Genomic DNA, 21,543 nt, shown 5'->3' on the forward strand with positions numbered 1-21,543 from the left:
ATATATTATAATTATATAGGTAATCATAGATTCACTGTGCTCAGCAATAACAATTCATTCATTGCAATAGCTTCAAGCAACAACTGTTTTATTTGTAGAAGAAAAAATAACAGATCTGAGGCTTAACATGAACACAATCAAAAAACAATTACTTGGACAAATATTATTTTTTCAATGGCAAATAACAAGATCTGATTTACAATGCAAAGAAAATAAACCTATAGTACAAAAGAAACAAAGTAATCCCACATGCAAAGAGGAGAAATGTCTACCAATTGGAATGTATGATAGAATTCTCTCTCACTATGAAAACAATGTACATGGAACATCTAAAGCTAAACAAAACCATTTAAAACCCATTTGACATACTGATAAAATGTTTGCTTTATGCATCCAATATAATTAGTTTAAGAACTATATACAAATATATTAAGAATATTTTTAAATATCTTTGCAATTAGCAATTTATTGAGGACCAAAAATGTTGCAATTTATTACTTATATTGTACATTCATTAAAATAAATATAATGGTAATATTAAAAATATCTACATTGATCAGCAGTAAGTACCCAAACCTGAACACACAATTAAGTGGCACATTGTTTACACCACAGAATATACAAGTATTGCTTCTTAAGTACTGCATTATTAAAGCTAATAATTAAAAACCAACACAGAGGAATGTCGATATTTTGCAGAACCTGAGAAAGACTTCAAATGTATAAGTAATAAAATCTAAAATATCAATAATTAAATATTTATATGCATGAAAGAACTTATCAATGCTGGTGCTAAGAATCAAGATTTTCAGCTGTATGTCTATTTCTCTATATTATATGAAGATGTGCTTATGACTTCCATCAGTACTAGCTGCTACAGAGGCAATTAAACTCAGTCTCCTTATTTGTAAATCCACAAGAAAAATATCAATCCTAGCTCCATCATTAAAATTGTAACTGCTTTAACTTTTGCCAAGGGCACCAAACTGTAGACTATTGATGCATGCTTAATAAGACTAAAAATATGACCTCCAAGGCATATCAAGTTCCATAATAATCAAATATACATGAATTTTGAAACTTAAAAAAAAGTCAGCTGGCATTTGTCAATACTCTCAGTATTAACCGTGAGACTCGGATAACTACTATAGTACATGTTATTCAGTTGACAATATAAAGTATACAGCTTTGATTTTACCCATGGATATTGAAATAGTTTTCAAAACAAATCCGTTTTTTGACTTTTTACATCCTTGACTTCAACAAACATAAGTATACTTTAATTTTGATTTAGGTTTTTTGTTTCTGTAGGTTTTAACAATAAACCCACCCCTTAAAACAATCTGAACATAATGCTGAATAAACTGATGGACAGAGGATATTAAGCACTCTTTTGACTATTTGAACAGTATGTATTTTCTTTGTGGGTGTGTTTTATGAAAAAGGGTAAAATGTATTTATCTTAATTTAACAACTTTGAACATGAAAAGCATTTCCTTCTGAATTTCAAAATACAATTTTTAATACTGGTTTTACCAGATAAGGTCGTCTGGAAGTTTAAGATAATTTAGATATCCTTCCTTCTTATTTAACCCAGTTAACCGCATCAGATATTATCTTGACACTTGAAATTAAATCACTCACTAACTGTGAACTTCACATGATTATATACTAGTAGTATGTGTAATCAAGTTTAATTTTCAAAAAAGGGAAGGTGGCATTCTAGAAACAGATAAAAAAAAATCCATGCTTCTGAAGACAGAAAATAACTATTTTTTTTAAATTTCTTTTTCAATTAAAGAAAACTAAGTACAACACTGTACAATTTGGGGGGAAAAGTGTCACATTTCTCAAGCTAAACTATATGAACAAGAAAAAAATACAAATATTGAAATTTTAGTTTCATTTAAGTCAGTTACTATATTTGCATACCCTGGTGAAACTCAAAGTATTCACTTTTGGCTTTTTGTGCCTATTGACTATGTACACAAAGAATATGTACATGGCTAAAGCATAAATATAGTTTTTACTGTACAATAACATTAAAATGAACATTGAACAAAATATACATTCACATACTTGAGGATGGATTAAACACAGTAATAATCATTGGTACACGTAGAAAGTAAATTAAAAAAAAATCACATCACAATTTAAAAACAAAACAATCGTCAATGCATCAGATATTGACGTCATTGTGTCAAGATTACTGTGCATAGCTATAATTATCAAAAATGTTCCGATCTTGTGAATTCAGCTGACTTAATTTCAAATGTGACTTTATGAAATGAGCTACTCTACTAAATCAATAAAAAGCACCATGATTTATTCCCCAAGACACATTATATTCAGCTATCCTATACATCAGTGTGTTTCTTATTAATAACAGAACCATTTGTATACTCGTCAATGTAACCTAATTTTTTAATGGTCCTGTACTGAAGTGGAATTTCCATAAGTGCATGAAGGGCGAAGTTTGCATCGGGGTGTTTGACTTTAGAAGTCACAGAATGATAATCCACAAACTGAAAATTATCAAACTTTCTGTTGGGAAGACAGTCATCAAACTCATCCATCGTGTCCCAGGGTCCATCCCCCACCCCCACCACTACTATACTGAGGGGGTAGTCAGAGGCCTCCACAATGGCCTCCACTGTCTTCTGCTGCTCGTTAACCTGCCCGTCAGCTATTATTATAAGTATGTGATACTTGTGGGAAGCTTTCACTATTTCTATTGCTTTATGAATGATGGGTGCAAAATTTGTTGGTCCACTAAACGTCACTTTAGTGGCAATATCGCTGTATCTATCCAGTACCTCCGAGAACCCCTTACATTGGGACTCATCGCTCACAAAGGGAAACACAGAATCTCCTAATGTTTTGGTGTCACCAAATCCATAGGCAGGAATAAAGTTGTCATCGTCAAAAGGTTCTAGAGTTTGAGCAATAATAGAGATCACTTTTTGATAAGGGTTATATATCTTGCCGGGCACAATTTTGTGTAGACAATTTCCGCTGAAAGACTTCCTCCCCTGCCACTCGTTACTAGCTGTGAAATCCACACCCACAATTAATCCACACTGCTCTAGTCCAGCCCTCTGACAGGCATCGCTAACCTCCGAAAACGACCGAAAATGATCGTCAATGGCATAGTAATGTTTGTGGATTTCTACGTCCAGGCCAAGCATCGTGAACAGGGACGGCTTCCTCTTCAGCCTCCTGCGTCGGCTGGCTGTGTCGTCTGTCTGATCGCCTGTGTCTGATTTTTGTGCCGTGTTCTTCTGATACAGCCAATACAGGAGAAACATGACCGCATTGGCGAGGGCATACATCACCAGAGATACAAAAGTCATGTTTGTAGTTCACTGCCATCTACAAAATAATGAAGATAGAACTGCAGATCATCACAGAATCACTAAGGTGATGAAAATATTTACTACCTGGTTCTATGTAATAAAGAAACCACTTGTTTAAAACAATTTCATTGTAATGAATTAATAATGTTAATGATTATTAAAATACATGTACATTTCATTAAAAAAAAATCAATTTAAGTTTTAGTTTTTACATGGTTTATATAATAATTCAATATTGTACCTTGTGTAAGTAGTGGATTTGATGAATTGTTATTATAGCTATTCTCAAAAAAGCTGATATGAAGGACGAAAAAGATAGCCTAACAAATTAAGTTTTAAATTTTTAATGTTGCAATCAGTATCAAATTAGGATAAAATACCAAAAAGACAATTATAGTCTGTATTGATGCAATGGATCAGACTATGACCCCCTAGAACATGCATTTCCACAGAGAGATGGAATTTGGTGCCCGTACATATTAATACGAGTATTATACTAGGTATAGAAAAAAAGGGAAACAAAAAATAAACAAAACAAACTCACCAAATGACAACATCTGAAGCTATTCAGCCTCTGTACGTGACCTAACTCTAACTGTAAATCCTTGTTTTCCTTGGAAACTCACAACATTTCCTAATCATTTCCTCACGTGTATAAACAAGATGGGGGAGATTTAAATCTAAACATTCCGTGATTTTTTATTGTTGTGCCAAGACTCTACCTGAATTCAGGGGTTAAAATCAGAGATCAATTATGTAAACGGCCACCTGTTGAGATTTAATTCTCTGACTGGGAGATTAATGAGAGATTAAACACCGCTGTTTAATATGTTATGGATAATTTTGATGCTAAAATAAAATAAACTAACTACTTCATCTTAAGGGTACTGTACGTCAGAGAATGAAACAGGCAGGTAAATTAACACAAAATGAAAGATTCAGAATAAGTTTGGGCTACCTTAATATAATATCAATCAAAATGAATGATTTAGATGCACATAATAAGTGACAAAATGAATAATCTTTCTTGCGTTTGTTAAGATTGCACAGATTGTTGAACACTTTTGTATTTATAGAAAATCAATAAAGGTATATTGATCTTGGCAACTCACACAGTTACTTATCACAGAAAAATTAATATGACACTAAGACGAGGGCACAGGAAATAAGGATCTAACTTAAGTTTGTATAATTATTGTGTATGACACTACTACATTGGGCAGTATGATTTTTAGGAGTATGTACATGTATGTATCACTTTTTTTATGCGCAGCAAAAAAAAAATCAATTTGATCCTTCAGCATTTATACATTATATTTACACTACATATATATAGTGACTCATGTTAAAATCATCGACATATTTAACATATGTTTTCACTGAATATGCTGTACGTGTAAAATTTATAAATGAAAGATGAGCCCAAAATGTCACCATTGTGATCACTGGAGAAGGCTATTGTGGATTTATTGTTTAAAAACAATAGGTATACAGATGCTTGTTTACTGATGCATTAATCACTCTACATTAGCGAGAGTAAACATTTAATCAGACTTCCTAGCCATTTAAAATACACAAGCTGTAATATATACTAAGCCTCTCTTACCATTCTCTGGGCCTCTCTCCACCCCTCATTAGAATAAGATCCACCCACTGGCTATCTGTTACACACAGTCACTACAACACAAACAGTCAATTGTTGTGAATAAAGATTTTTTTACTCCAATATATATTCATGTATCTGTATATGCTGACTGCACAAGGCCTCAGTGTTCAATTATTTCACTCCGTTTTGTTTGGCCAAGACAAAGTATTATATATACACTAATTGCCCTTACCTAATAACTCTCTTAATGATTAGCCAGTAACAGGTATCACAATTTCAGAACACTATAGAAATATCTACAACAAACTTGACTGCCTAATCCACATTATAACAGGATTCTGCACCCAGTAACGTCCCTCTCCTTATAAGCTGTCGAGTGAACACCCAATCGGGATTCTTCAATCGTAATCCTATTAGGTCCAATTCATTATGAAATGATAGTATTTATACGGCTATGTCAATAATTGATGCAGTTTACACTGGCTAGGCTGAGAGCATCGTCATGTCCATACATCATATCATTATAGCTCAGAGGAAAAAAATTGATAGCAGCGTTCAGGGCTAAAATGATTATAATTGTCATACTTCTCGGGATTTTGTGTCTGGGGAAACAAGACTTATCAAAATGCATAAGGAAAACCTGAAACACATGATAGGATGGTAATATAGAATATGATGCATCTTTTGTGCCACAAAAACGCTTCCACAAAAAAGTGCCAATTCTGATTTTCTGAACTCCTTTTATATAATTATAAAATTAAAGATAGCAAAGAATCAATAAGAAAAATATCATGCCATAGGATGGAATATGATAAAATAATGATGCATTTTTTATGCAAGAAAAGAGTTTCCTTTAAAAAGTGCTGATTCTGATTCTCCTTAGTCCCTTACTAGATATATAATTAAGATAGCAAAGAATTGATAAACAAAATCACAAGGATATTAATGCAAGAAGATAATAAACAGGATCTGAGGGCCACCATTGGGTGAGTATAACATTGCATTATGGGAGAAGTTGACAGGTGGCGCTAAATCAATGGAACTCCTAGAGAGTTCATTTCACTGTGGACAGCAGACATTGATTGGGCCGATAACTAACCAATCTCTCTGCCAACTGTCAGAAACAGAATGCTTCTAACCAATTTAAAGATGTTCCCTGGATAAGTGCATTTATTGCATTTACTCTGCAGATTTCAGTAGCAATAACTTAGAGCCATTCCATGTTCTATGTAACTATATGTCATTTATCAGGGGGATTTAATGGAAGCATTTAATTTAGCTAGAAACCATCGCTTTACGAGGGCCGTTCAAAAATTACGCGTACTTGTTGCACAGAAGAAATATTTGACGACATAATCGGGCAAAATTTCACAATTAATATAAAAGAATCTTTACTTATATGGTCTTCAAAATTTCATATCAAAATATTGTAAATTGGTATTAATTTTGAGTGATTTTTCAGGACATACCATTAAGTCACGGCGCAGCAATCTTCGACGTCACAAGCATTATAAAAAAATATGTGATTGAGCTTTCATTTTCTCAACATTTTCCCTTGAGTACCTGGTATAGTTTGAGTTACCCTATCTACTCAACATCAAAACACCATTTCTTGTCAAGCTTAAAATCTATTAAACAAGTAAAGAATATTCTTTTTTTTGTTTTAAAACCAAAAACTACTTATGAGATATAGTGTGATATTGGTGACTCTCAATCACGTTCTTTGCAGTCCAGTAAAATTAACTTTTCGTCTATAATCTTCTTCCCGTCCTCCCGTATAGCCTTTTTACAGAGGTCTAACTGTCTAAAATTTCAATTTGCTATTTGTGGGCGAATGTCACGAGTAGCCTAGTTTACTACATGTTTTATTATGCATATTTTGGATCTATGTTGCCTATATTTCGAGCATTACACATATTTTAACAAAAGTGTGGTGCGCCGTCAATTCAGGAGACGTCATTTTCACAGTCGTTTTTACGGGAATCGCATCAGAGAAAAATCACTATATTTCTGTTAGTACTTCAAATATCACGTAAGAAATCTAAATACATAATAATAGAACAATTTAAAGGTACATTTGAGAAAATTGTTGAAAAATATCGCGAATTTTAGAAATTCAATGAGTTAAATTTTTGAATCCGCATGCTTTTGCTTCAATTTTTTTGTCGTGCTCCGTACCTCTCCATCAACGACATCAACATACCGATAATTTTAGTAGAATTTTTTTAAAATACAGAAATTTTGCCAAAAATTTATTGGAATCTTTAAGAACATATTTCTGTGAAATTTTATAACTATATGACGTCTGTAAGAGTAAATAATAGCACAGTTCGCGTAATTTTTGAACGGCCCTCGTAGAAACACTGCATGCTGTACAATACATATGTCTGTAATACTGTTAGTATTTTATAATTACTTTGCATCAGTACAATTAACATTCAATTGTGCCTCCTAACTGATCTAATTTTTCCAACTTTCCACTATGACTATATTTGCCAGGACCTTTGTTTTTGTAATCTAGATGTCTTAGAGCACTACTGGCATAACCCTTTAACTACTATTACCCTAAGTCATTTAATTGTTATTCTCCAAATTCAAAATTTTTATGACTTTATGGTATATGCAGAGTATTTTTAGTGGCCCCTCTATAAACAAATTTGACTGTACTAAAGGTCTTCAAACATTCCAAAGCAAACAAGCCTGTCAATAAACACAACACCTAGCATACCTTAACCTTCTGTATCTTAATATTCTGTATATAGTTTATCTTTATTGTGGGTATCCATGACAGTCTACATAAGACATTAAATTACAACACTAAAGCTGAGGAAGAGTGCCTCCTTAACAGGATGAATATGACAGAGGTGTGAGATTGGAACTGATAAACAGGGACCGACAGAGAAAAGAGGTGACCAAAGGCAAAGTCATAATATCTGTAGTTATAGAACCAGAATAAAACACTTAAAAAAGACCCTGGTCATTCATTTCATTCTCAGATTATATGTATACACTTCAGAGAGATTTTTTCATAGTCATTTCAGACTGGTCGACAGAGGACAAACAGGGAGACGTCTGACAGATCAACATGCCTGAACAATCTGGAGTTGGTGTGATTTGCCGTTTTCTGACTAGTCCTAACTGATATCTTATATAAAGAGGCATAAAGTTTATAAGCCAGAAAAATAAATAGCAAACTTATTAGTATACTCCGATTACAAACTAACGAAGCATCAAGCATACTTTATGTGTAATCTGTGAAAATTAATATTACTTTAGCTCTTTCACAGACTGCGCAGCCCTGGTGTATTTAGACAACTATACTGTTACTGTTAAAACTACATAATAAAAAATAATCATTAATAAATCAATTAATAACAATATGTTATTTTAAGGTGAAAACAAGAAATGTAGATGCCATTAAAACCTAACCCATTAAAGGTCTAAACATTTACATTAGGAAATGAAAACCACATCAAAAGATCAGACTCCAATAATGCATTCTGGATATTGCATTTCTGTCCAACACAAAAGGAATTCAACATGATGCGAGTAAATCAGCTGATTAAAACACTTTATCTATTGATTGGAAAATTCACAGAAACAATAAGTTGACTAATGACATGCATTACTTTCCATGATTTCAATCAGTTCAATAATCTAAATCGGAGTAAATCCCTCAGTAAAATTTTATTGGTTTTCATAGGAAAAAAATTAACTCATCTCCAGGGTAATATATTTTTTATTTTCTCAATTATATTTCAATTAATATTTCGAAATGTATAATAAATAAAATTATGTGGCCATTCTTCATGACAGAAATGTTTTTATGGAAATTAATCCAAAGAGCTGAATAATATCATAAAAAAATAAACTGTAAAGAAATTTTGATCAACAGATAGAGATAATATACGTGTTTCTGACCTTCGATTTCTTCACAGTAATGTTTACCATTTCATATGCAGACTCTCTGGTCTGCTGCTGTTGTGACTACTTATTGGTATTACATGAATTTGCTTAGAGCAATAATCCACGATATATTGATAATAGAAAATCAACTGCAAAGCTTAAATAACCCTTTTATAACTTACCGCAAAATCATGCAAAAATATTTGCTGATAAAAACGGTAATAATGACTCTCTTACAACTCAACTTCAACTTCAGGATTCCTCACAATTTGGAGTATTGCGAAGCGCGAACCCGATGATAAAGGCCGGGAGATTGTTTTCGCTATCTATTGAAAAAATGAGAACCATATTTAAATAAATGTAAATAAATAAAGTTATAATAAAAATCAATTTTGGGTCTCAGTTGTTTTTTTTCTTTGTAAAAGTAAACGGGCCCCGGGTCTGCATCTCTATATATGAATACCCCCCCCTATACCCTCCCATCATGGAATTCATGGAAATGGAAAATGGAAGTATAAAGGCTTTGATACAGGTCCACGATTCCACAGACCCGAAAATATTCGTAGCTTTATTAATTTGTAATCATATTTCAAAACTTATAATCTGATTTATAATTTTAAAACAAATAGTGATTTTTAAAAAAAATATAATTCTTAATTTATATTTTATTAGAGATATCTTACAGATTTCCCTAAGTCCTGTCCTCTCCTTTCACCACTTTCCCCTGTAGATTTCTATATCCGTCCTTTTTGATTTTCTCCACCGATAGCCATATGGACGGGTCTGATATGTAGGATTTTTAATATTTTTGTTTTTTTGCCTTTTTATCTTTGTTTTCTGTCGATTACCCTTCCTTCCGTCATTTCCTTTCTTCGTTCTTATTTTCTTTCAAGATTACAGGGACGTCAACATTTATAGACGCATGTCCCATTTGTCATTTTCCCTCTTCTATTATTGTATTTTTCTCTTTTATCTTATCGACATATTCTTGTTTAAAAAAAATGTTATAAAAATTGTAAAATAATGTGTAGAGACTTTATTGTTGCTAAACATACATTTATTACGAAATTAATTGTAATTTTAGAGACAATCAAATCAAAATCAAAATCGTAATTTCAACTGAATTTCGATTGAGCATCAAAATTTAAATTTGTTAGATAAACATGATAAAGTTATGAAGAACATCTTTTTGTCTTGCACTGAATGTTACTTTTTAAATTAACGACAGATACATCTTTTTGTCTTGCATTGGATGTTACCGGTACTTTTTCAAAATTATGTCATCTTTTCACATTTGTGCAATTTGACAAATTTGCACAAAGCATCCAAAAATTGTGAATTGTTTGCTGTGGTCCTAAAATTAATGCAATCTTTTTTTTTTTTGCTACATCAAGCAGTAAGCATGTATCATGAGGGAAATCAGACTAATCAGTCATTACCAAAGTTCCCTGCACTTTGGCCCTGGGGGGGGGGGATTCAACACAACTTTTAAGTAGGTAGTGGAAATGCATTATTTCGAAAAATTTTTTCCCTTCTTAATCAATACTGCTTTTTTGCGATTATATTTTGTGCTATTCCGCGACTTTTTGTAGCGTGTACCTCTTCCGTAAAATTAAAAATGATTGTTGTATTCAGATATACCTAATTAAAAGAACACTCATAACACACAAGTAGCATCATCTTGAAACAAAGTGTCTATCACTTTTATCAAATACACTGTGTATAAGAACCTACCGTGTAAAGCGCAGTAGTTGCGGAAAAGCAGACAGGTTGCGATAATAAAATCGCAGAAAAGCAGGACGGAGTCATTCACAAATTTTGAACAGTTATAAAATGGGACTCCTTGAGCTTGCTTGTCCAAATTGTAAGATAAAACAAATAATATTTCCATCCCCTTCTCTCGCTGTAGCACTACAAAAATATCCTCAAAGTTTGTTCATCAGACATCACTAAACCAAGACCAGTGACCTTAAAAGGCATTTCTTTAAAGAAAATAAATCAATTTTGTCTAAATAGATTTGTTTATTTACCAAACATGAAATGTACAACATTATTTGGTATAACAATTCTAGAAAACAGGAACATTTATATATTTTCAACATAGATATCTTGAATTTTTTTTTTAGGAAGCAATTTCAACCAAGATTTCTGGAAATGCAATATTAGCACACAATATATAGGATACCCACAGGATATATAACAAGAAATAATAAACAAAGTATCTCTGATGTTAATTTCTTATATATAGATCAAAGTCATGTGATACGAGGTTAATTTTTTGTAGATGAAAGACATGTGATAAGGCCAAGATAAATAGTGCGTTTCCTATTCCAACCTGAGAAAAAATAGGTATAGTTAGGGAAAACATTTTTTTTATTTTAACATTTTATTGGCAGGCACATTTTCCCTCAGGGAAATCAATGTCAAAAATATTTCAGATCAATGTGATTATGCATTTCTCAAACACAGAAGTGATCAAGATTGGGATTTCTAATTGTAAAACTGGAATATTTTACTACTGGAAAGGTATTGGCAGGAAAAAATTTCAGGGTCGGCTCCTATATTTTAGGGTCAGATGGGGAACTGGAAACCAACTATTTATCTAGGCTTATCTGAATATTAAATTTTCCAAAGTCAAAATTACAACATTAAAAGTTAAATTTATACAAAAAATATAATTTTACTCTTTTAATCATACTGAGCATGTCTATTACTTATTTCTGAATGTCTTCTACTTGCCTTAAATGCTGTCCATTTAATTTTTATAAAAGCCAACAAAATTTGTGATATTTTAATTGTGATATATAGACTTGAGGAAAGACACATAATCAATATTTTTAAATAATAATAATCAGCTTTAGTTTAAATGTTAACAGAAAACAGCTCTCTTTGCTTTGGTAAAAACATGAATTTAACAACAGATTTTTCTATCACAAATTGTATAACGTAAAATAAAATTCTAGATGACTAACAAATAATGCAATATTTCTTTTTAAGAATAAAAATAATCAATCATTCAGTACAATGTCAAATACACAATACACATCAAAATGATATAAGATTTATTCTTGTTTTTCAATGAATAAACAAATCACCCTTTGATTTACAAAGTAATTCTTAAAAAGCAACATGTAACAAAACCTTCCTTCATTGGATCTACCAATCATAAAATAATAACATTTGTAGAAACAATGATCACATGATTTCAACTGACCAATCAGAAAATGAGAGAACCGACCTTTCATGTATCCACCCAGAGGTGATACATTTTTCTGCTGCTTAAGAAACTTTGTTTTATACAGTAAAACTCCTTATAGTGAAGTCCTGGGGACCAGTGAATTTAATTCGCTATATCCTTAATTCTTTACATCAGTATAATGAATATGTATAACTTTATATAGCGAATTCACAATATGCACATTTTCCCTCAAGTATTACTACAGAATATGTTAGAAAAGTGATTATTACAAAACATACATTGGATAACTATGAACAATGTATTGAATCTTTAAACAAATACTTAATGAAAATAAAGTCAGTTCAATTTATCAAACTTTGAGATCTCTGAAAATTCATTTAAAAAGATGTAAATTTCATCATATTTAACCCCCACTCAAAATCAGTTGGCTATATCTGTAAATTTGTTATATCAAAGTTTGTTAAAACCATAAAATTTTACAAAGAATTTTCAAGAATTTTGCCGGGGTCCCCGAAAAACTTGGCTATATCCATTAGTTTGCTACATCCATATTCATACTAAAAGAGTTTTAGTGTAGTCCTTTAAATACCTACATATACAGTAATTATCTCAAGAAGAGGATTTTATTAAAATAAATCCTCTCCCTCATGATTTATTACATATAACCTTGCATGTAAATAATAATAAAAGTGACTGAGACATAGAATTTCTAACACTGTTCCTTATGAGGGAAAAATGATTGTCTCATATCCAGGCAAAAAATCAAAACATTTCTGAAACATATTTTGAAAAGTAAATACATGTACAAATATATCTTATTAGAAATAAAAATTTGTGTCAAAGATCTGCTGAAATTATGCTATCACTCTGAAGTACATGTGTATCACAGCCCGGATTCTAAAACATATATAGACTGCAAGGCTTAAAAAAATGACAAAGACTTTTTTTTCATGTCCAGTCTTCCAAATTCAACAAGACTAGTATAGTCAATAAACTAAAAATTAAATGTATATATAACTGTATATTTAAAAAAAAAAGTAACAAAAGTGAGCCTGAAAAGGGTAGGCAATAAAGGACTATAAAATAATAGGTAATACTGAGAGGAAAAAAATAGGGAAGTATGTTTTCTGCCCAAAGGAAAATTTGTGTAAATGTCTCGACTCTCCGGACTTCCTGAACATCTTATAAGCACCTTGTTCTTATAGCTAAACATTTATTTTATTACTCTTTCTGTAAAAATCTTTTTTTCTACTATGCTATCAACTAAATATGACAGAAACACTCTAAAATCTAGAGATACAAATATTTTTCTAAGCTATTGGGCATTTTCTCTCTAAAGGTAAAAAGTTCAAGATTCGCTAATCTTAATACAATAACAAAAATGACACATTAACTTCGTTATCACAAAATATACTATATCAATATTATGGAAGCATATAAAAGAGATTAACTTGTGTAACATTCATTATCTAGGAACATCTTTAAGTGTCATTTTTGCCTTTGGAGACGTCCCCCGGGTTCTGATACTGGTGGCGCCCCCTTGCTGGATGATGGTGTGTCCCTCTGGAGCTACTGATATTGTTGTATGTAAATGTCCATCATGTTTATTTACAAAATCCCCTGCAGGGGTCGGGTTAGAAGATACCCTCTTCACAGCCTTTTTACCTTCCGACTTGAATGTCTTGGTAAACACTCCTTTCTGGATGAAGAGTCTGGCATTGCCCACTGCCTGTCTGGTGGTTCCAGGTGCACGAAGGTCACTCAGGTGGGCGGCATATCCCTCACTCAGCACCTGTATGTAAATAAGGTTATCAAATTATTCTGCGTAAAACAGTACAATTATAATTACCGTTACATGTGAGACATCAAGGGTTTAACTAAATGTTTTATCACTTATTTCACAACACTTCAAATTTTTTGTGTGTGTTATCATAAGTACATGTAAACCGGAACGCGCGATTACGTAATGTCGAAGGGTCATTGGATTTTATATACACACAGAAATTATATAATTAAACTATTGTTACCCAAGTAATTGTTTGATTTAATCATTAGCACCTGAGCATGGGCCATGTGTTTTTTAGAGGACTTTCCTACTATATATATCTGTTGGGGTGTGAGGCCTAGTTCCTTGTAGACATAGATATCCTTGTTGGAGCCATAACCTGCCTTAAACAGCAGCTGAGCCTAAAAAAAGGAGTTGTATCAGATGACATTTTAAATACCAACTACCCATTAACAACACTAAATGTGTCTTTAATTAATTATAAATTCATATGTCCACTGGATTTAATTTGATACATTGTAAAAATCGCATCCCCCCTAAATAATATTATTATACCTCATTATAAATATTCTAAACAACGCGTTATCTGATTGGTTCTAAGTTATCACATGATCGGGCAGTAAAACTTCATATTTCCCGGCCGTCGGCATGCTTTTCATCATATTCCACCTCTTCGGATACTTGGTGCCTTTTCCCGCAAAAATTATAGTTCTTTTAAAGAAAACTCCCGAGAGTATAGTAGACGTCACAATAACCTGGTTTATGTCATAAAATTGATGATAATGTGTTGACCAAAGATTTTTAGTAACGTTGTGTTAAAAATGAAAGTGAATTTGAGAGCGGTGCCGAATTTGAAAGTTTATGTTTATTTCAAAGGTTTTTCTTGTTTCGGTATAATAAACAATTCATTGCATGAATGTTTGACAAACATAGCAAGCACCAACCATTTAAATTATACTTACTATAGCATTGGGCGAAGCCCTTTGGAAAAGTTTTTCTACCTGGCAGTGAAACTCAAGTCTTCATATTTCCCTCACTATCATGCAATAAATGTATAGAGTGTCCTTCCAAATCACCTTATTGATATCTGCAGTGATGGAAACTCTCTAACCATATTTTCTGCCCAAATCCTGACTACCCCCTCCTATACACTTACCTCAGATTGTAGGGATTTGAGGTATGCTAGTTTCTGTTTCAGGGGTTCCTTTGACAGACCATCCATGAAGGCTACCATTCCGTGGGGAAAGTTATGCATTGCAAGCCAGGAGACAACCTTCTTATGTTGCATGTCTGGACGAGCTGTCACGTACAGGATCAGGTAGCCATGCTCCTGCCAGTGTCTGTAAATAAAAGATTTCTTTCATAAAAATAACAGTCTGTGACTGCTGATAAACATAAAAGCTACATTATCTAAAAAAAAAAAACAACCTATAAAACATTTGGTCATAATTGGAGAATAAAAACTCCTTTTTTTCAAATACTTTCATTTAGCTTCCTTAATCCTACAGAAAAACTTGCTTTTAGTTGCCCATTCATACTGACAAATAATAGCAAGCACTAACTCTATCTAAATTTTACTTACTATAGCATTGGAATTTGGAACTGTTTTTATTGGAAAAAGTTTCTTCTTACCTGGCAGTGAAACTCAAGTCTTCTGTGTTCATATAAGGCTTCAAAATATTACAAGCTGTTAATCATATCTCTACACTATCCTGACAACATCCACTCCCTGGTCTAACTTTTGGATCCTTCCCTGAGATAATGATCTATTGTCTCTACACTAACCTGACAACATCCACCGCCCCTGGTCTAACTTTTGGATCCTTCCCTGAGATGGACATACTGGCCGTGAAGGAACCATCAATACTGAATACAACCGTCTCTGTTTTAGGGGGGAGGACACACAGGTAAAAGTCAGCTGAACTGTGGTCACCCCTAAAAATCAATAAGACATGCATAATAAGGGAGGGGGGAATGCAATATTACAATATTTTTTCCTAATATGTTTGATATTGTGACAGCATAGTTGAGTGCAGCTGTGTATGTCTTAATGGATACCATCAAAACATTAACACAGATTTCACTTTTAACTGAGATCCTCCTCTTATAAACCCTATAACACTGTACAGATTCTAATTCATGGCAGCAAATCTTGATATATTTACTTATAAATTACCAGTCTGGAGATAATATGATTTACGGTGTGACCATTGGGGCAACGTAGTTATTTGCTATAAAAAACCTTTTTACTGGGATCGAGATTCCGAACTTCTCGGAAGTTTCCGACAAAATCGGAAATACCAGAGTCGTTCAAATGATGAAAGTATGATGTCAAATAAAAAGTCCCATTGCCTCAGGATGCAAACGATAGTTTTTTGGCATAGAGATTGCATGAAATTGTTGTTGTAATTTTTCTTCAAGTAAGTTGTTACTATATTTAAGCCACCATGTTGCTATGCACTGCAAAGGATTATTGGGAGTTTGGAATTTTTTCGCGTGGTACAATAGAAATTTCTTGGAACAATGTGCAGATTTTAACCCGAATTTGCTCTGTTCATACATGTTGTTTATCAAGCTCACTACGCGAGTGGCGCAAAGCGCTGCCTCGCTGTGCTAACTATTATTGTGGGAAAATGATTTGTGATAAAAAATAAAGCATATGTATATAGCTCAATAATTTCAATTGTAAAATCATGGTGGAGAGCTAACCACTAGGGATGTCAACGAATATTCGAGTACTCGACTTTCGTTCAATCATACCGACTATCGACTAAAATTTCTTTAGTCGGTTATTCGTTAAAAATGTGTTTCATCAAAGTAATATTGAATTCAAGACAATAAATTTTCATTTGCCCATTTCATTTATTTACAGATTAATAATTTCATTTGGTAAAACTAAAGGTAGGGTATAACTGTTCAAAGGAAATTAATCGTACGTCGATGTATTTTCGGCAAACATATCTTCAAAATACATGTAAATTGGGGCTCAGATTTATTTCATGCAATCGTTGATTGTTTGCACAAAATCTCATAATTAAAATTTATCTCAAGCTATCTATCTCTTTGTTTTTATAAGAGACACACTTTAATTGTTTACCTGTCAAAGGTCATTGAGACACGTAGAAATTGGCTTCAATTATGGGGAACATGTACAACTGTTATGTAAAGAAAGGACAAATCAAGCTTTTAATATCCTGCATTTAGATAAAATGTGCAGCTAATATATCAATTTTGAAATTAAATACATTGGATACATGTTGATGTACAGTTTTTATTGTACTACGTACTCCGTACGTGTTTAAAATTCAGAAATTCGTTGTATAATGGTGATAGCGTAGGTTAAATATTGTAAACTAGTCTGTAAAAGACAAACAGTGAAGATGATTTGAAAAAAAATATTAAAATTAAACGAATATTCGACTATCGTTCGACTAAAGCATCTGACTATTCGACTAAGCTGCCCGAGTAAAATTGACATCCCTACTAACCACAGATACTGATCTCAAAGTAATATATTGATTTGACAGTAAATCCTATTAAAATTTTAAAGAAGCCTTCATTTTCATATTTTAACTATCTCTGTACCTGACCACCACTTTGACTGGATGCATGCCCTGTGGTAGACTTTTACTGGCTGGAATTGTGAACTGAAGTTTTCCATTTTTGTCTGTGACATCAGTTCCCATGTACTGCCATTCTCCATTGAGTTGGTCCATCACATGAACATCAACCTGTCAGAAAGATTCATCTTTCATGATCTATCTCATATTAATAGAATAAAATTACATGTCTTTATTGCGCAGGGACCTAAAATTAATATTTTGATAGTAATACCGTATGAGTGGAAACTTTAGATAGACGCAAATTTAGCGATTTAATTCTACCTAAAATCTGGTATTTTATTTTTAGCGAGAAGTAAATTTAGTGATTTTAAAATGCTAACTAAAGAAGCTATTACAAATAATATGCAATTAATTTTTAGCAATATTCAATTTTAGTGATGTCAGCAGCCTCGCTAATAATGCCAAAATTAAATCCTCGCTAAAAATTCTACTTATACGGTACTCATTGAATAGACTGTCTGTCACTGACTATGTTTCATACTGAAGAGAATTTCCAGTGGATATTACTATTAAAAAGTTAAACCTAATATCACATAAAGGTTGAATGATTTGACATAGTTCATATCTATGGATGGATAAATTTTGGTCAACTCTTTGATGCCCGAGTCCAAAAAAAGTGATGTAAATCGAGGATATTCAATGTTCTGTAGTTGAATATGGAATTTATTTCATGAGTGGAACAGGATTTTGTGATAATTTCACGAGTGCAAAGCACGAGTGGAAATACAAAAAAAAAAATCCTGCTTCACAAGTGAAATAAATTCCATATTCAACTACAAAACTTTGAATTTTCTGTTTATTACATTTTCTTTTATTTTTTCCATGCCTCTGTCTTTTTCGTAACACAGTGTCATACCTGGCAGATCATGACGTCATAGTAATCAATCTCACTTTTTCCAAAGGAATATATAGCAGAAAATTGAGACAGATCAAAAGTGAGCTTGTCTAAGTTTTATGGCTCCCAGGCCAGTTGAGACGTCATAGCTCGAGCGATTGCGGTATGAACATGGATTTGAACAGCATAACTGGAGAATTGGCAATTTTAGGCTCTGTAAGGATGGTTTTCTTACTCTCTTTATCTTAAAACAGGCCAGGGAATATTTTTTACAACACTGTTGGTGAAGGGAAGGAAAATATCCTGTGATTTCACTCTGGGACAAGATATCATTTTGATATCCTTTCACACTGTGACAGGATATCACTTTTATTCAATAAATAAATTACAGTATTTCACCATTGAAAATGTAATAAAAATTATTTCTCCTAATAATGAATCTTACTTTCTCGCCTGACAATGACGTAACATCAAATGACCCATACATGAACCTTGCTGTGATGACCTGGGGTTTATCTTCCAGCACCATAACATCGTTTCCTCTGTGATTAGGATGTAAATTCTGTAAAATGTAAACACTGCTGTGAGAAGAGCTGCTTATTACTTGGATTCTTTCACTTTGATATTTTGTTGGTGTCCGAGATTATAAAATTATAAAGATAGATGAAAACATTATAATTTTAAAAAGAGACTGAAATGAAACCCTTCTATCTGATTCTCATCTTTATGCTATACTGGTATATTCACTGACTTAACAATATATCTAAAACAAAGGTTATTTTCCCATCTAGCTTGATTTCTTTTGTCCTTGTAATCTACCTTGACCTTTATGGACTTTCTATAACCTACCTTGACCTTTATGCCCTTTCTATAACCTACCTTGACCTTTATGCCCTTTCTATGACCTACCTTGACCTTTATGGTTGTTCTTCGTTTTAGCCATTTTTCCCGTGCAGACTTCCCAATCAGACTGGATTGTAGATCTAAATCATCACCTATGTGCTCACACAGTGATGAATCGTACCGCAGCACCTGATCATTATCAGAATTAATAAACTTTTAGGATTTCTATTCCATTTACGTGTAAGTGAATCTGGAGGGCAATAGATGCTGTGAGAATAGTGTTACATTTGCTTTTTATAGTATCCAATAGCTTACTTTATCATTCAAAGCTTTAAACTCAATTTTACCTTACAGGTAATATTCTCACCTGACGCAGGATAAAGGAAGTGACATCAGAGGATTCCCAGAAACTGGCATGGAAGAGATGTGGAAGGGCGGAGATTGGAAATGTATGGAGGACCTCAGGGCAATACAGGACATAGTCAACTCTCTTATTGCCCCACCACCGACTTGTAACTATCAAATTATAAATCTAAGTCAATCAGCTGTAATACTGACTGGTTTCTGTTAAATTATAAATCTAGGTCAATCAGCTGTAATACTGACTGGTCACTATCAAATTATTAATCTAGGTCAACCAGCGATAATACTGACTGCTTACTGTTAAATTATGAATCTTAGTCAGCAGCATATTCTACATGAAAGACTAATTCATAAGACGTAAGGTCTGATATGAAAGACATATTTTTCAGGACTGATTTCCCGCTCAAAAATACAGGCACTAAGAAATTTAAGTATCAGGTACTGCACTGTTTTTTTTTTCACTGAATCATCTGTATTTACAAGTTACCTATGAAATCACGTCCCAAAGAACCAACAAAATTTTGTTTATCCATGAACATCGACACCCATTTAAGATGAATGAACATAATTCAATACTGACCATTGGTGATGAAGGACACAGTGGACTCGCCCAGTCCAGACATCTGAGATATGTTACTGGTGATGCTCCCCTGTCTCTGTAACAGAGGACCTGATGAACAGCGACGATTGGTGAACAAATTCAGATTACTCTGTACCGTCTCCACTGAAATGTACAAAACAATCCACATTGTAGACAGAAAATGTCTTTCTCTGCAGCTTCTAGTGTGTAAACAAGCTCTGATTAGTACAGTGGACCTTCAGATATCCTGACGATTTTTCATCAAAAGAGAATTTTTTGCTATTTTTTAAGTGGTTATTCAGGTATCCAGAAGCTTCACATATCCGGACAAATTGACTAGGAACCAAAGCGTCTGGATAAATGAGGCTTCACTGTAATTTCATTGTTCTCTCAGAATAGGGTTATTGACACATTGCTAAAAGGGTTATATGTCTAATAGTGCAATTGCATTATGTCCAGTTACTCAGTATGATGTCTTATGTAGGTTGTATTGATAAAGGGGTATCAACTGAGAATGGACAAAGGTAGGATTACCATAGATTTTGATAGTTAATATACCTACCTACATGGATAGGTTCTCCATTTCCTAGAGGGAACTTGTTGTACCTTGAGATCTTTACGGGTGGAATAAGCTTGAATGAATCGTGAATAAGAGGCTCCAGTCTCACTGCTGCAGGATCACTGGAGTGGAACAAATTATACACCTGATTGCACATGGGACCTTGGGGTGGGGCATCCTCCCCCATGGTCATTCTCCTATAGGCCAGCACAAGACCCAGAGGGGCACCCAACATAAAGAACTCAGACACCTCAAAGTCCAGCTTGAGATAAGTTCCATCAAAGTTACTCCCCGTGCTGGTGCGCCTGACATGCTCAGGGGGTTCATTAACGTGAAGGTGGGTCCCTGACTGTCTCTGGGTCGAGTTCTGCCTTCGCAGTTTGTAGTCTGTGGACAGTGTGTCACTCTTACTTAACTGTTTGTCAGACATTACAGTGTTACACACACAGTCTTTGAGGTCACAGCACTTAGAGAGGTCAGGGTCACTGATACTTAACTGCTGGCTGGATTCAGAAGTCCTTACGATGGAGCACCGCGGGTTGCTTTCATTAAGACTGTTGTTACTGTCATATGTACTCATTCCTCTCCCGTAGTGAAGACCAGACATTGTCAGGGCATCATACGCCATCAAGGACCCGGTGGAATCCGCCAGCAGACACACCTGGAGCAAACAATTATAAATGTTAAAATCTGTTCACTACCAATTGCCACAAATAAAACAATCATAACTTAATATTTTTTTGTTCTCCTACAAAATTGTCTTTTCTTGTTTATTACATTGCCCCTCCAATGGCTTAAGGAATACTTTCCTATATTGCCCCTCCAATGTTAAGGATATCCGAATACTTTCCTTGCCTTACATGTCTATTGATCCTTTATATCATGCA

General features: G+C 33.5%; 2 protein-coding genes across 4 annotated transcripts in view; both read right to left on the reverse strand.

Moving 5' to 3' along the window:
• Positions 1–61: 61 nt before the first annotated feature.
• Positions 62–9,147, reverse strand: LOC134263285 (uncharacterized). Of its 3 annotated transcripts, none has more exons than XM_062745612.1 (3): positions 9,051–9,147; positions 4,963–5,033; positions 62–3,372 (listed from the first exon to the last, which is right to left on the reverse strand). In XM_062745612.1, exon 3 carries the CDS (start codon positions 3,351–3,353, stop codon positions 2,358–2,360), a length of 996 nt encoding a protein of 331 aa, XP_062601596.1. In that variant the 5' UTR covers positions 3,354–3,372; positions 4,963–5,033; positions 9,051–9,147; the 3' UTR covers positions 62–2,357. The 3 variants fall into 3 exon arrangements, with proteins under 3 accessions (XP_062601596.1, XP_062601597.1, XP_062601598.1); XM_062745613.1 differs by lacking the exon at positions 9,051–9,147 and adding an exon at positions 8,884–8,929; XM_062745614.1 differs by lacking the exons at positions 4,963–5,033; positions 9,051–9,147 and adding an exon at positions 3,901–4,051.
• Positions 9,148–10,870: 1,723 nt separating this feature from the next.
• The window catches only part of LOC134263286 (protein retinal degeneration B-like), a 40,335-nt gene continuing 29,662 nt past the window's right edge, over positions 10,871–21,543 (reverse strand). Inside the window, exons 14-23 of the mRNA XM_062745615.1 lie at positions 20,660–21,317; positions 20,098–20,241; positions 19,522–19,670; positions 19,221–19,343; positions 18,757–18,873; positions 17,439–17,584; positions 15,639–15,788; positions 15,010–15,193; positions 14,126–14,254; positions 10,871–13,859 (exon numbers count right to left, since the gene is read on the reverse strand). Of these exons, the coding sequence (XP_062601599.1) occupies positions 13,533–13,859; positions 14,126–14,254; positions 15,010–15,193; positions 15,639–15,788; positions 17,439–17,584; positions 18,757–18,873; positions 19,221–19,343; positions 19,522–19,670; positions 20,098–20,241; positions 20,660–21,317 (2,127 nt within the window). The 3' untranslated portion in view covers positions 10,871–13,532. The remainder of the gene's footprint in view (positions 13,860–14,125; positions 14,255–15,009; positions 15,194–15,638; positions 15,789–17,438; positions 17,585–18,756; positions 18,874–19,220; positions 19,344–19,521; positions 19,671–20,097; positions 20,242–20,659; positions 21,318–21,543) is intronic.

The sequence above is a fragment of the Saccostrea cucullata genome, unplaced genomic scaffold, assembly GCF_032062105.1.
Source record: "Saccostrea cucullata isolate Sc308-1 unplaced genomic scaffold, CSIRO_AGI_Scuc_v1 ctg346, whole genome shotgun sequence".
In the NCBI taxonomy this organism is placed as follows: Eukaryota; Metazoa; Mollusca; class Bivalvia; order Ostreida; family Ostreidae; genus Saccostrea; species Saccostrea cuccullata.

Coding starts and splice junctions, on each gene's coding strand:
- LOC134263285 (XM_062745612.1), bottom strand. CDS start 3,353: ATGACTTTTGTATCTCTGGTGATGTATGCCCTCGCCAATGCGGTCATG.